This window comes from Chenopodium album, chromosome 13 (genome assembly GCF_948465745.1).
Source record: "Chenopodium album chromosome 13, dcCheAlbu1.1, whole genome shotgun sequence".
Lineage (NCBI taxonomy): Eukaryota > Viridiplantae > Streptophyta > Magnoliopsida > Caryophyllales > Amaranthaceae > Chenopodium > Chenopodium album.
This window is the reverse complement of record NC_137846.1, coordinates 54,181,667-54,198,255: the sequence shown is the minus strand read 5'-3', so window position 1 is coordinate 54,198,255 and position 16,589 is coordinate 54,181,667. Positions and strand designations below refer to the sequence as shown.

Here is a 16,589-nt window from a genome sequence, read left to right as displayed (position 1 = left end):
GTTAGTGGGTATTTTGTTTTTGGTAGAATGAGAGGGTGAGAGTAAAATAGTGGTACTGTAGTATCGAATGCTTTTGGATTTATGGTCTTTGGATTTTGGCTGAATCTTTAATTTGAGCCCACATAAACTATAGTTTTGCCGCCTGCATTTCTTCACCATTAGTTTAAAGCTTTATTATTGTAACACCATGTGAATTCTTGTCCAATTTCCACCAACTTTTTCCTCCCTTATTAGTACAGAGTATTTCCCTTAAATTACTATCTTTGGGCAAAATTGCCAGTAACCCAATTACAGTTACCCAAAAGAAACGATGGTGGGAAAAAAGTTTTCATTGTTTTTGTTTTGTTTTTATTATGAAATTTTTTTTATGTATTTGTTTGTTTTCTTATGCTGTCATCGCTTCTTTTTTTTTTAACATTTGTATGTGGCCACTGGCCAATGTGTGCGTGTGTGTGTTTTTTTTTTATAACTTTGATCATTTAATTCGTTCACAAATTATTAAGTACAATAAGAAATTACCATCGAATTGGGTATTTTGTCTAATCTCGGAGGTAAATTTATAGTTGTTTGGGGAGAGGGTGTCCAGTGTCCTTGGTTAAGTTTTATACAGTACTTTTTTGGTTTCCTATATCAGACAGGTTTAGACTCTAGAAACTGTGAAAGTTTGGAATTTGTCATTTGTGTGAAGAAACATTCATGGTCACAAACTCACAGTACAACTGTTATAATTGTACTTTTCTTGTCAAATTAGGAATAAGTGCTCTTACGCTGCATGGAAGTTGCACCTTTTAGCTCATTATTATTTGCTTCTTTTACACCATTTCTTTTCTTGGAAGTTCATGATTTATGGGGTTGTAATCGTTGCCTGATTCTGAGTATGATTCTGGTGTTATATTAACAGAAAAACAACACATATAGCTCACCTTTAGGAAACTAGTAATACTTTATATGAAGTAATGTATAATATACTACAAAAAACTCCTTCACGATCTACTAGCTAAAGAACACTCTTTAAATTTCCCTTCCTTTCTCCCCAACTTCATACTAAGCTGTCTGAAACTGTGGGCAACCAGGACCAAATGACTGAGTGACCTCCTTACAGGACTTATAAGACATGCTAGAGAGCACCACTTATGTTTTATTACCTATATATACAAGACAGTACCCCCTCCGTCTAGATGTAATTGTCATGTTGATATGGTAATTTGCATTAGTGTCATGAGTCATGACAACTAAATCTAGACGGAGGTAGTAGTATATATTTCTTAAACGTTAACAGGCCTTGTAAGTCCCCATATTATCTAGGCAACTCCAGTTCTTAAAGGCCTTTCAGAAGCACCATGTTGAATAACTGAATGATTCAGAGCTGGTCAGGCCAGAGGAATGCTCCCATAGCAAACTTCCTCTTCGTGTCAAGGGAACCCTTGACGTGATGACCAAGACCATACTGATTCAACAGCATGTCCACCTTCCATTCCTCCATATTCTCATAGTCTGCCTTTTTGTATCGTGGGTAATTGAGAGGCATTTGGAAGGTGCTAACACCAGTCTCTTTGGCCTGTAAGTTAACTTTCTCGACAGTTAGGCCTTGTTTCTGATCAGGTGCGTGTACAAGTGTGTGAGTGAAGACAGAATTTAAGAGCCACTTCAAAGCCATACTTTGAGAAAGGAGGGAAATTTTAGGGGATTTGTGATTTTAGAAAGAGTGTTTTAAACCAAAGAAGGTGAAGAAAGTATCCCCTTTTTTATAATGAACTTAGGTAGATTGCTTATACGCATCAAAATCTATTAATACTAATTTATATACTATTATATTGTTGGATTGAAAATGAATGAAAACAGTTTCTTATTTTTATTGCTGAACTTGTGTTGTAAGAAATATCATTTGTGAGGGCATTAAGGTTGCCAGCAAGTTAGAGCATTGCATTATTAGAAACTGATTGCAGTTTTAGTTGACACTTGTGATATACAGTCACTAATTTGATTAGTTCACTAAATTGAATAACATAACCATTTGATTCTTCAAGTCCTTCCAAATATTTATTGATGGCCTTTTTTATTCTTTCTTTATGTGTTTGTATGCAGGGCATGATTGGATTGCAGGTTTTTGTTCGCGTCAAGATTTACAACTCTTGTATAATATGAGCACAACTTTTCAGGAAAGCAACAAACAAAAGGCTTTGTGTTGGCATTGTAACAGAACTGGCCACATTGCACGTGTGATCGAGAGTATTAGGCTTCATATAATTTCTCTTATTTTGGCCCTTAGTAGGAAAATTATTAGAGAAATTTGTATGAATATGCTATACTATACAAACAAACAAAAGGCAAATAATTACCAGTATTTGCTTAGTTGTAGCTAAGAATTAAAAGAATGTCAAGTGTAATCAAGAATACTGTAACAAATGATTTTATGTTTGTCCAAATTAGCTTTTGATTAAATTGTCTTTTACGTTTGACGATGACCTATCATTGGTTAATTGCTTATAAGTTGCAACAATCAATTCATGATTTAGTGCAGAAAATACGGCACCATAAATACAAATTAATATTGTCGTTAAATGTGCTTACTAGGGTCTAGGCTGCCCAACAAGAGTATGGAACCCAAAGTTTCGAATTGGAAATCACCTGGTAATTTTAAGGGCACACATTTTCGATATTTATTTGGGATAAGAGAACGATATGTCAATTGCATAATTAAGAATATGACATAATTTTATGGGACCGTTCAATCATACTACATAATAGTGTAATATATATACCTCTTTTTGAGTTCATCAAATAGCGAAATTTAAACTGTAATGAGGTGGACTTCTACAAAGAAGTGAACATACATTTTTCAAGCTTTAATTTTATAGTGATTAGTGATTGTGCCCCTCATCCTCTCTTTAACTTTTTAGTTCACGTCGATTTAAAAGGAACCACATAATATGACAGGAAGAGGAATTCACAACACATACTGTATTCTATAACATACCCCTTGTTAATTTTGACGGACCAACCAACAAATCAAAGGGTGCACGTAAAATAGTTATGTTTTTCTTTCTTCTTTTGATGTAAAAAAAAAACAGGAGCATACTCGTTGCAAAATCGAGTAGTCTTGCGCGGTTGTTGCACCCACTACTCATCTTTGCATAATACCACAATAGTACCTATAGCTAAAAACTATACAATATCTGAAGTTTAAGACAGTGCTACAGGCAATGATGGTAGCGTGGCTAGCGCCTAGCAATCTGCAACCGTTCTTTGTGCATGAGAACTTCTCGAGGCTTGACTTTGTAAACTATTTCCATCAGCAGGTTGGTTACCTCAATATGTCATATACAGCATAACGTCAAGATGAATGTGAAATTAATCCATGGAAAAGCTGTTGAAACATTGCTCAGCCAGCGCCAGAATTTCCATTATTGTCTTTAATAGAAGGATATGGTGTAGACGATCTTCCGTCTATGATGTCTTTCAAAAGCAGCAATGATCTCATCTATCTTATCTTCCCAGGAATCAATTGCATCAATCTGCATCATTTTCACATACTTAAAAGAAGCTGTATGCCGGTAACAATATAAGCATAAGCATATACTATATAGGTTGTGCTTTTTCAAAAAGAACACATTTTGAACAGAGTTTTATTTTCAATGGAAAGTACTTGTATATTTTTCAATGTTTCAATTCAATTCAATTTTCCTTTGATTAATTCCTTTAAGAGAGGTGCTTGAGGAACATAATGAATAGGGAGAATAATGTCCCATTGCTTACATATATACATTACACACTTAGACAGTATGTTATCCTCTGATGGGAAGACTAAATTTAACTTACAAAAAATATTATCATGGCTTCACCCCTTGCAAGCCACGACATGAAAAAACCTAATTTCCTGGAAAATGATATTCCCCAAAAACAAACACATCCATAATTTCCTACAAAAACATCAATTTAAGTTTCATCCTAATAGTATTTTATTGCAAATTTGCAATTGACAGTCTGTCTCAACAATATTCTTCTCCCTTCCCCCAATATAACTTTCAAATAACTGGAATCGTGTTTAGGTACCATAGAAAGCCCTATCATGCACCAATTGGACATTGCTACAAAAGCCCTATGTCTGGCCCTATGTCCAAGTGACTGGCAGAATGAGAAACTCAAGGTAAAATGCTACTACAAATGGCTAACACAAAATGGATGTGGAGTAGCACCAAGTAGAAAGCAAAAAATGTAATCAATTAGTGGCAACACTAACAACAATTCAATCTAAATTCTGCAACCCCCCCCCCCCACAAAAAAAAAAAAAAAATCTCCGTTTCATATTATGTGCAACAAAGGTTTTGACACAGATTCCTAGACAAAATTTGTTTTTTAGTATTACTCCCTCCGTTTCGTATTAATCGCAACATTAAGGTGTTCACAAAATTTAAGAATATTTATAGGGTGGGGCCCGAAATAAGATATTTTATAATATAAAGTATTGTTAGTAAGACGGAGAAATAATAAAGAAAGTAGTGTAAGTGGGGTTGACAGGAAAGAGAAATAATAAAATATTTGTAAAAGTGGAGTTAGTGGGAGAGAGAAATAATAAAATAATGGTGGACCCTTTCCAAATATAGAAGAGTTGCAATTAATATGAAACGGATGTAAAAGAAAAGTGTTGCGATTAATACAAAACGGAGGGAGTAAATGGAGAGAGATGCATGTGATGGGGAGAGAGATAGAGAGAAATGACAAGTTAAAAAGGAAAGAAAACACATTTGTTGCACATAATGTATCATCCGGTTATTTAAATGTTGCACATAATATGAATCGGAGGTAGTAATAAGAAGAAAGATAAGCTTTAGTGGTATGAGTAAAGATACTAATTACTAATAAAAGAGCAGAGCAACAGTGCATTACCTCTTGGCACAGATCGAGTGTAAGGCGACCACCAATAGCCGCCTCCTCATGATTATCTTTTACCTCAAGGTTGATGATAGCAACAGGTTTCATAAGTACATGGTCACGGTTGTAAACATCTGTCCAACAATAAGTACTTCATGAATTCTTCTCAATTTCAATACTCTAAGATATAATCAAACATGACTTGACTGATGCAAAGTAGGCAAGAGCTTGAAACTTAAAAGTAGTAAATGAAAATCATCGCAAAGCAAAAAAAAGCCAGTATATGTGATGAAAGACACCACAACGGAAATCAAAAAAGGACAAGAAAGCCATTTTGTATCTCTTATAATCATATCATAACCAGCTAAAAGCAATTGATCAAAAGCCAGTACAGGATATCCAACATTGACAATGGCTTTACTCTTTGATACAAATTTCTCAGCTTCTTGGATCACCGGATACTTTCAGGCGTTTCAGCAACAGCCTCTCTAATAGCTTTTGAATTTTTTGGGTAAGTTGCTTACTTATAGACCTCCTTAGATCTCATTTAAACAGAGACCATTCTGGCTGGTGGTTTTATTAAAAGGTTAAAAGTTAAATTAAATAACCAATTGATCTCTCTAACCTGATGAACAAACTTCAGTATTTTGGTCATCCATACGACTAAAGAATAGCAATTATGATATGTGGTAATGAAGCATAATAGTTTCATTATTCATTCAAAATTTGCTATGATTCTGAGATAAATTTGTGTTAACTGGAAGAATGGAAACTGATTGAAATATATTGCTCTATTCAGCTCAAAATGGCTACAAAAGTACAGAGTCTGTTTTCCGTTATCATATCTTGCTTATAGACATCAACAAAATATACTTTAAGTGGATTCAGGGAGTTACAAGCTTGTAAACACCATAATTGTTTTCATCATGAGAAGAGAATTGTTTAAAGCACATATTCCTAAAAACATAGAGATATACCTAAATGGCATCGCAGTTATACGAATTTCTGAAAAAGTATAAATGATCTGAAATCTTTCAAACAATGGGTGTTAAGTCAGTCCCCACCAGATAGGGAGTATCTATATTGGTTGAGCTATCATGGCCCATGATACTAGATCACGTAGAGCTTAAATATAGTACAAGTATGTTAATTGACAGTATCATGAGGCATTTCTAGAGTGTTATCATTTCAAGTTAAACATCTCACTAACTCCATAAATTCTTATGGAAATCAATTTAAGGCAATACACGTGCAACTCAAACAAAGAAAACATCAGTCCTCCTTAGAGCAATATCCAAAACAAAAAATTCATATGGAAACAAAAAAGAAAATACAAAAATAAAATAAAAAATTAAAAACTAAAAAGGAACAATTGATTAAGTTCAAAGAAGATTGAGATCATTATGATTTCTTCCAAATTATTTCATTTATACCATTATCTGAATGTGTAATTAGACAGGAACCACAAGAGCTTTATCAGCCCCTAGAGAGCATCCAAATAGCTTACCTTCAACAACCATGTCAAAGACCTTTTCTTCAAATGTAAACACCACATCAAATGCACCATCATGTGCATTATCTTGCCAGCGTTGAGGAGCAAGCTTGACAGCTGAATTCCGCTTCAGCATCGGCAATATGCCATTACGCTTGTACATAGGCAACTGTTAAGGCCAACCAACTCAAAATAATACTAAAACATTAAGGAAAAAAGTGGCAAACCCAACTTAAAAGATTCGGTCTCAAACTCAACTACACAAAAGTAAAAACTAACTCAGAAGTCATTGGCTAATAAAGAGTCGCTCAGTAGTATAAACTATAAAGATATGTTCAAGCATGATACCCCTGCCCTATCGGAGACAATAATGTCTACATAAAACTGAATGGGACAGTACTTTACAATAGCTGTCACCTTAGTTCCTCAGTACAATTTCTAAGCTAAATTTCATTGCAATTCTCCAATTTCTATGTTTTAAACTCCCTGGAAATCTAAGATGCAGCCTACCATTCCTGATTTTTAGAGCTCTATCAAGGAAACAACTTCCCTAAAGAAAAAAAAAAAAAAAAGATCGATCATAGAATTGCTTGCTTATGAATTACTATTGGCACCGGTAGTCTTTTACATGAATAACAGTTAAAAGGCCTATTATTTCGAAAACAAGCACAGAGTTCAAAATGCATGAAAGAGTAATACACCACACATCAGAAACTAGAAAAACTCCAACTGCATTCTATATCCATCAAACAACTCCAAAATCAACTATACTCATTTAACACAATATAAATGAGCAAGAACAAACACATTTAATCATTTGAAATCCATTCAACTATGCTTGAAAACATAATGACTTCATTGACCTGATATAATGCATCAAAACTACTCCCCAATCAACACTGAATTTACCAAAATTCAAGAACAACCTACAACAATAATCAAAACCCACTTCATTTGCTTTAAAAATTTGAACACAATAATGTAAGGATACAATTCGGGGTCTTTTCGACGAAGCTCCTCGAACATTTGCTTATAAGGAGTACCAAACTCATAAACATTAGGTTTACTTTGTGAGGGTCCAGGAAGCTTAACATGGGCACCAGTACCATAAGATGAGACATCAAACCCTTGTTTTTTTAACAAATTATGAGCTTCCATGCTTCTGTTCTGATTTGAAGAACACACCATTGCATATTTCCATTTCATTTTCTTCCCTTTTTTCGGCAAAACCCAACTGGGTTACTTTCAATTAATTGGGTTTTTGTTTATCTGGAACAACTGAACAAGAATAGAACTTTACAATCAAACAATTGAAATGCAGGATTCTATAAAAATTATCACCCAAAAGAAAGAAACCAGATAATTGATTGTTCTATTACAAAAAAAAATTATAACCAAAAAAAAAAAAAAAAAAGCAAAAGATACCAGAAATTTCAAAAGAAGTACAAGATTGGGTAAGCAAAATTGCAATTATACAGGATGAAATCTAAGAACAGGAAAGCGAGAGAAAGAGTTTTGAGTACCTTAATGCTGAAAAAGAGTACAAGACTACCGGCGCCGGCAGTGGTGCCGAGAAGAAGATGGCGGAGAGACTGAAGTGTTGCGATTTTCTTTTGGAGTGATTTTATGTCGGATTCTTTAACATTACAGCCTTACAGGCATAAGGGCTGGCTACGGGCCGAGCCTAGAGAGATGGCAATAGGTTGGGCATGGCCGTGGTTTTGCAAGACATGGCCACAAAAAAAATGCACGACACAACATGATACGACATGGTATTATGTACGCCATGTCTAAGTTATTTCTCTTTTGGAAAACGTCTTACACGATAAAGTAATTAAAAATATATTAAATTTGTTTTTGAGGAAAAAAAATAGATTTAATTTCACTTAAGCGATATACGACTAAGCATGATGACAAGACATAATAGGGTTTTGGCAAGTCTCAAATCGCTTGATTGAAAATGTCGACACACTATCACGTATAGTTAGTTCTTAGTAGACTTGGGCAATGGGTCAGACCAAAGGCACAACTTGTGACCAGTTTAAGCCAAGCAAACCTTGTGGCTTGTTTGACATTGTTTTTTGTTTTCAATTTTCAATTTTTTAGAAAACGAAAAACAAAAAACAGGAAACAAGAGAAAGGTGTTTCCACTTTTCTGTTGTCAGTTTTCATAATAAAAATGATTTTCATATATTTGATTAAGTTTTTATTCATTATTATATGACATATATTATATAATTATGAAAAAACAAAAAACCAAAAAACAGAAAATAGAAAATCACGGCAATGTCAAACAAAAGTTATATACTTATATTGCTCACTTTGATTAGATTGAATTGAATTTGAGTTCCTCTCGAACTTTAGAACTATGTGTAAACTTGGTTTGGCAAGATTAATCTGAATAAATCTTTTGGAAATTATTATTTTTTTCTGTTACAAACAACTCACTTAGTCACTTTTATTCACTACTAGGAAAGGTATAAACTAACTAATGTATTATGTATGTAATGTGGTTATGTTATCAAAATTAATTTATACTTTAGTGTAAAAGTTTAAATACCGCAAATATTCACAATCAGATCGAAAAAGTCTATTGAAACGGTATTATCAATATCACATTTCCAAATATATATATATATATATATATATATATATTTTTTTTTTGTAGATAAAAAATGTTAATTCTACATTTTATACTACATGTTGTAATTATCACAACATATAGACTAATCTTTATTTATCGAAAGGGTACAAATAGTATTTTTATTTATGTTAATTAGCAAATCAATCAAACTATTAAACCCATCAAAACGCTAATAACACAAACCGACTTATTTCATTCAGCTTCTATAATGGAGTATATAGTACCCTATATATACCTCTTTCCCTCCAAATTAAACTAAAATTCACCCTCTCAAATTCATAAAAAAATCATCGAAAAACATGGAAGAAATACTAGCAACATTATCAATCGACAAGAAAAACAACAACCCAGGCCATGCCAACATTTTGCATTCATCAACAATTCATGCGCATCTTGCAAGAAAACCAAGAACAAGTGCGATAATCCCACCACCATACAACTCCGTTACATTGATCCTAAACTCTCCCTCACCCTCGACGCCATTCGTCGTGTTCGAGACCGTGATCTCGAAACCTTACTTAAACGCAAGAAGCTTCACTTAGTTCTTGACTTGGACAACACGTTAATTCACACCAAGAAAGTTAACCTAAAGGATCGAAAAAAGAACAAAATGGGTAAAGATGATGACGTGTTTGAGATCTTGGGTGGTGATTGGTTAGTCAAGTTAAGGCCGGGCACGTGTCATTTTCTCGAGCGAGTTAGTACGATGTTCGATTTGTCGATATACACCATGGCGGAACAATCCTACGCTAGGGAAGTGGGTAAGTTGCTCGAGGCAAAGATGGGCGTGTTCGACAGCAACTTTTGTTTTACGAGGGTTATTTCTAAGGAGCATTGTACAAAGTCAGATCGAAAGGGGCTTGATGTTGTGTTGTCTTACGAACGGGTTGTTTTGATTGTGGATGATTGTGAAGAGGTTTGGGGTGAACATAAGGCTAATTTGATTCAAATTAAACCCTATAATTTTTTCAATCAGAAATCTCCTTTGGAAGATGATCAAGATCTTGCTAGGGTTTTGGAAGTTTTAAGGACGGTTTATAATGTGTTTTATGATAAGAAGGATAGGAATTTTTCTGGGAAAGATGTTAGGCAAGTTCTTGAAAGTGTTCGAGATCAATTCGATTAATCAGTATTTATTGAAAGATTATCGAGTGACTTTTGGGTATCGAGTAAGGGTTCATTCGGCATCAATGTAGTGATTTTGGATGTATGGTTTTCGATATTTCTCATACAATCCACCAAAGTTTCCTTTATTGTTTAATGTTTAGTAATTTTGTTCATTTCATTGTCGATTTTAGGGTTTGTCTTTTCCCCAATTCTACCGGTTGTAAGTTGGATGTTTTTGTCTAATTGTGAATCCTAGAACAATTTCAATTTCAGTATGTTCATTGTAAAGTTGCAGTATTTGTCCGTCTAAGTCTTATGTTTTTATTTTCCTTTCTATAATATTTTTGAAGAATTTGGGTCTTGAAGTTTTGTCCATGTTGTTATTTTAAGTCATTTACTATACTTGTAATCACTTTTTTTTTTTTTTTGAAATATATACTTGTAATCACTTGATCGAAGCTAAATACGAAGGTAGGAACAATGAAAATACGGATGAAAATGATGTTAAAGACGAGCATATTGGAGCATTTTGGATATAGAATGAACATGTTGAGCATGTTCACATCGTCGAATGGCTGAATTTGAGTTCGTTTGGAAAATAGCTAGTGAGAAAAAAGCCAATGTGTAGGCATGTAGCCAAATCAATGCTTAGAGTTCACAAGAATACATTGGAGTATACAACATTGTTGTATTTTATGTACAAAAATAAGTCGTAATATCACAAGAATTGTGTTATGGAGCATTACATATGAGATTATTAATATTGAATATGAATCACATTGTACGTACATACATAAACACGAAAAATGTGTAGTATCAATAACAGGGAATTTTAATGCTGCTGTGAAATGTGAATTGATATATAAAAACAACCAAACCATGAAAATGTTACTAGGGGACGGAGAGAATAGCATTCTATTTTCCTAGTTTGAGTACTGACCCGCCAGCCCTACGTATCTTATATTTTCCAGGACTCGAGTCAAATCCACAATTGTAAATCCTGCACGACCCATTGGAAGCTCACCAGTCACCACCATCAAACACATGCACAATGCTGCCAGAGGTTTTTCAAAGTTTTTCACATAGACACTGCTAAGATGCCCACTCAAGTTTGCACTAGCAGAGCTAAAGTGCTTCCAGTACCTCGAGCAATTATCCTAATGAAATTAGTATTAGGCACTTGATCACCAATGCTATCTAATCCCGGGTTTAGTGACTTCTCAAGATTACTCAAATCACCTGAAATAAAAAGACTAACAGTTATTCGTTATATATCAGTTTAATCTGATGAAATCATGAAACCCAAAACAAGCTTCCCTGCTTCTAAGTACTATCAATACTTGTGTATCTAAAATAATACAAAGCAAGCATGTACCCAGCTTCACCAAATCAAATTGTAAAGAAAAACTCAAAAATGAGGCAAGAACCTCGTCTTAGCACTAAAGTCACGGGCCCAGGAAGGAGAGCGTCAATCAAAGTTTCTGGCAGATAATCTGTAACAGCAAACCACTTTATGTCTGAAAGGACTGAAACATCGCCAACACAAATGGCAAGAGGGATTGTGAGTTTACGCCCTTTGATTTCATGAATTCTGTTTACAACTTACAACAAGAGCTTACCAAGCATCACAAGCAAAACTATAAATAGTATCAGTGGGAACTGCAATGACTTTCCCTGGTTTAAGTGATGGAATCCCCTCCTTTGCAAACTCAAACTCTTTAGTTTCTGGTAGAAAAACCCCATTCTCATTCCTTAAAGTATCATCATAACTTTTCAAACCAAGAGAAACACTCGCACAAATCCCAGCAAAGTTCTGATGCTGCAGCTTCAAACACACATATCCTAGTCTGGGCAGTCCTGGAAGCCAGCAGGCCTGATATAAGGTAAAGTTTTGAGGAATAGGGTATAAAACATACACTTTATGCTGTATAGGAGAGTAAAGACTAGAAAGTACATACCTTTATACGCGAAAACAGGATTTCAAAGAACTTCAAGAGAGGATAATATCTCAGTTATCCTTGTTGTAATGCCCATGTCCCTTCTTTTGCTAATCAGCAGTCAACTATTTGAACCTAGAGAATACTACCATGTTAGATGAGATTATAAGTATAGTCCTAGAATAAAATATTGATTCGCCAAAAAAGCAAGTAAAGAACAATGAAGGCACTTGGGTTGGAAGGGGACAGTTCAAAAATATTAACCATAGATTCAGGCTCTCAATAGAATTACCAAAAACAAAGAAAAGATAAGGTGCTTTAAGACCACTTTAGCATGTCACCTTTTGGTGTAACTTAGCAACTGTAAGGTGTAAGCTACAACCTCAACTGCCGTTTAAAATTATTTCCATGAATCTAGCTTGATATTCTTCAACATTGGTGTCTTTGTCATACTTTTTCCAACCATCAATTTAAGTAGGGCCGTCTTGGATAAATTTGATCCTAAAACATTACGGGAATGTAACTAATTTAACACCCAAAATAGTATATATGACTATTACTTCGGACTTTAGGATGGGGAAACACAGAGAGTATTTCACCAGAGTTACTTCTGTGACAAGCTTATTAAATGAACCTCCTAAGCACTTGTAATTTCTGATATAATCAAGCCTATACCTCATTTTCCCCAGGAATAGTGCCCTTCTCCCAAAATATTAGTAGGCACATTGAGATTTGAAAATGCACCATACACCACAAAATTCGACATACTACCGCTCTTGTGATTTTTCCAGGCATTTAAGAACACATAACTCAAAAACAAACTCGATAACTGTATACATTTGCCTACTACATCAGAACATACTAACCCAATATTAGTATACAATTGACCAGCTTGCCATGGAATGTAGTTATAAACAACCCATAAGCCTACTAAAAGCCCATAATTTTATCATTTTGAGGGATTTTTCATCATTGATGCTACAAAATACTTGCAGAAATTAATAACATTTCTAATTCAACCCTTTCCCCCCTTTTTTTTCTAATAATGCAAAATCAATCTAAATAAATCCCATGAAATCAGAATTTCCTATTGTCTACAAAGAAAACATACTATAAATCCCATGAAATCAGAACATTCATGATCATTTCGCTTAAGTTCCAAGTGGGATTTAGCATTACTATGATATATTTTTACTTTTATCCTATCAAATTATGCAAATTACTATGATTGACAATGAACTTTTGATGAAATTTACAAGAATTTAGTTCCAATTTTGTTACATTAAAAATACAAATTAATTATATAATCAGACAATTAAAGTGGAATTATAATTGATAGAGTGACGAATAAATTACATATTACAGCCAATAAGCTAAAAAGATGGAAACTTTATAATGGAATCACAAAAACAAATGGAGAGAGAGAAAAGTAATACCTGGGGTTTTAAAATTAACATGACTGAACGGAGAATGATCTGCTAACCCTGTGGGTTACCAACCCAATGACATGGAGTCTGAGTTGGACCAAGGTGGAAGCTTAGGTGGACAATATGCTAGTTTAAAAAAGAACTGATTTCTAGGTAATTAATTATCTTACTAGATTAATATAAAAAAGAACTGATTCTTAGTTTATCTTTTTTTTGACTGGGGAATTCTACTCTTGAAATCTACGCAATTAAAGTACTACTAGTAATTCATTGATTCTTAGTTTACTTTTTAAATTCTGATTACATTACAAATCTAAAAAAAAAAAAGCATTCTTCTATTCTCATAATTTGTATAGTTTGAATGATTGATCAATCAAAAGAAGAAAAACAAATATACAATCGTATCTTACTTTTAAATTGTCAATCATTATTGTTTGAGATTAATGTGGATGAACCGGTGATTATCGCAGGTATGTACTATATATATATATACATGTCAATGCATCAAGATTTTTTTTATTTATATTTTTTAATAAGGGAAAGATTTTACTCATTATTTTATATAGACAATGCATCAGTTTATATATATGTGGGTATCTTTTAATAGTATTCCTCCGCTAAATCCCTCGGATGTTTCTATCTTTTGTTTTTTTCGTAAAAGACTGATGATGTTTCTATCGAACGATTTGCCAATGTGGTGTTGAAAAATAAAGAAATTACTAGAATAGTGTTCACCTAAAAATATTTCTCAATTTAGTGTCCATGTAGGTTCGGAAATTACGAACCTAACTTTTTTCTAATAAAATCCTAATAAATATATATATCATCAAATTATTATTATTATTATTTTTTTTACACAAAGAGGTTTTTATCTATTACTTACTCAAATCTTAATCAAGGAGAACATCAGAGATTACAGTATGTAGGATTTCTTCAAGCCAAACTTTCATTTATGCATATAAGATATATCTTTATTAAGTCAAACATCAAATTTTTTATCTTAAATAATGCTTACGACATCTTAATTTTATTTAGCATTGAGCCTCATCATTAATGCTTTTGTATTTTATTAATAGTAAAAATGGATATATGAACTATGGAGTATGAATATGTAGTAATATAAATATTTAAAAATTTTCTAGCATCTGCTGACTTGCGAGTAATCAATAAAGGAGCATAACTGCACAAAGCAAATAGTTTAAGGATGTCCCTAACAATGATATGACCAAAGCTAGACATTTCATGCTTCCCCTACTTCAAATAAGTGAATTGATTATTGCAGTCCGTTTGTAGCATATTTGTTATGGATATAAATTGTCAAAAAAATATGTAACATGAAACATCAATGTTTGGAACAATGGTTGATTAAAACCCTTAGAGAATAGTATTGAGACTCCAATGATTTTTTTATTTAGACTTTAAATACGAAGCGATAAAAATTAGGTTTAGAGTTTTCCAATCCTAAGTGAACACTACTTTGAGAAATATTTTAAAGTGAACACTATTTTAGTAATTTCTTTATTTTTTAGCACCAATTTAGCAAATCGTTCGTTTCTATCTTATATATGCATTTGGTTTTTTTTTTTTTTTTTTTTTTTTTTTTTTTTTTTGTTTTTGAAAGAATGAATACAGTTATATATATAATTTTGTTATTGTTGATGTAGGAGTACCATTCGTAGAGTATGACATTGGTTAATTTAATATAATAACAAAAATATTATATGTTTAGAATGTATAATTTATATGATATTATTTTGATTTATTTTAGTATTCATATAGTCGTTAGTTAGGCGTTTGTTTAGGAGTATTAGCAAGGCGTTTGTTTAGGAGTATTAGCTGGAAGATTTTGCCATATATATTTTTTTCTATAACTAATATTCACTAATTAATAAAATCAAAGTATCTTACCTTGCTTAATGAATTCTGGTAAACACTTATATGGGCATGAATTTTTTTTTTTTTTATTTATGTTTTTTATTGTATAGGACATGATTTATTAAAACTAATATTTACTAAATAAAACTAATATATATGTATTTTATATAATGTAGATGGACCCTCCACAAGGCTTTGATTTAAATATTGAATACTCTATTCTACAAGATAAGAATGAGGTTGTGCTTGATGTGGGAGAAGATTGTGATGAATCTAATGACGAATTTGATCTAAACTTAGACATTTTTTACGACGGAGATAGTGCACATTCTGATTTTGAAGATGGTGAAGGTGGTCAAATTGGTAATGATGTGGACAATGTGGAGCATGAAGGTTTGTGTGATGATGGTGTACAAAATGTCACTACTCCATATGTTGGGATGGTTTTTGGATCGGCCGAAGAGGTGATTAACCATTGCCATGAATATGGGAATCATGTTGGGTTTCAAATCAGAATTAGAAGCTCCGAGAGAATAGAGAAACCGAGAACTATGACAACGGATGTAGGCATTGAACGAAATCGGCATATAGAAGATTATAGTGATTGTAAGAGATTAAGGTTAGTTTGTTCAAAAGAGGGTAAGTTTAAATCGAAATCAAACAATCCTCAACGAGCAACTAAATCAAGTGTCACAGGATGTCAATTCAAAATAAATGCATCACTTAGTTCTGATGGTTTATGGAAGCTTAATAAAGTTCAATTAGAGCATAACCACCCTTGTGATCCGAAAAATTCCAAATTCATGCGAAACTATAAATTCATTAGTGAACAAAATAAGAGAACAATCTTGGAAAATGACACGGCTGGTGTTCCCATTGCAAAGAATTATAATTCATTTGTAGTCAAGTATGGAGGCCATAATAATGTTCCTTTTGATGAGAGGGATTGTCGTAATTTGATAAGCAAGACTAGAAGACTAAGTTTACAACATGGTGACTTTGTTGCGATGAGGAGGCATTTCTCCGAAATGATATCAAGTAATTCAAATTTCTTTTACATGTATGACACCGATGACATCAGTGGTGCACTAAAGAATGTGTTTTAGGCGAATGGTAGGAGTAGAGCAGCATGCAAAGATTTTGGGGATGTCATCTCATTTGATACGACATATGTCTCAAATAGATATAAAATGCCATTTGCTCCGTTCATTGGAGTCAATAATCATGGTCAATCT

The 16,589-nt window shown here is 33.2% G+C and overlaps 2 protein-coding genes, 1 long non-coding RNA gene and 1 pseudogene across 3 annotated transcripts; 2 read left to right on the top strand and 2 right to left on the bottom strand.

Moving 5' to 3' along the window:
- The first annotated feature begins 178 nt into the window (after positions 1-178).
- Positions 179-2,426, top strand: LOC145576968 (uncharacterized). The gene is made up of 2 exons (XR_014098581.1): positions 179-313; positions 2,086-2,426. It is a non-coding gene; the product is annotated as an uncharacterized LOC145576968 (long non-coding RNA).
- Positions 2,427-2,946: 520 nt separating this feature from the next.
- LOC145576967 (uncharacterized) lies at positions 2,947-8,054 on the bottom strand. Its single transcript, XM_081634674.1, has 5 exons — positions 7,888-8,054; positions 7,357-7,642; positions 6,380-6,526; positions 4,888-5,006; positions 2,947-3,515 (listed from the first exon to the last, which is right to left on the bottom strand). The coding sequence occupies exons 2-5, from the start codon at positions 7,568-7,570 to the stop codon at positions 3,414-3,416; spliced, it is 582 nt and encodes a 193-aa protein (XP_081490800.1). The 5' UTR covers positions 7,571-7,642; positions 7,888-8,054; the 3' UTR covers positions 2,947-3,413.
- A 1,564-nt stretch (positions 8,055-9,618) lies between these two features.
- On the top strand, positions 9,619-10,134 carry LOC145575803 (RNA polymerase II C-terminal domain phosphatase-like 4). Its single transcript, XM_081633602.1, has one exon. It carries the CDS (start codon positions 9,619-9,621, stop codon positions 10,132-10,134), a length of 516 nt encoding a protein of 171 aa, XP_081489728.1.
- A 696-nt stretch (positions 10,135-10,830) lies between these two features.
- LOC145576966 (uncharacterized) lies at positions 10,831-12,149 on the bottom strand (annotated as a pseudogene).
- Between the last annotated feature and the right edge of the window lie 4,440 nt (positions 12,150-16,589).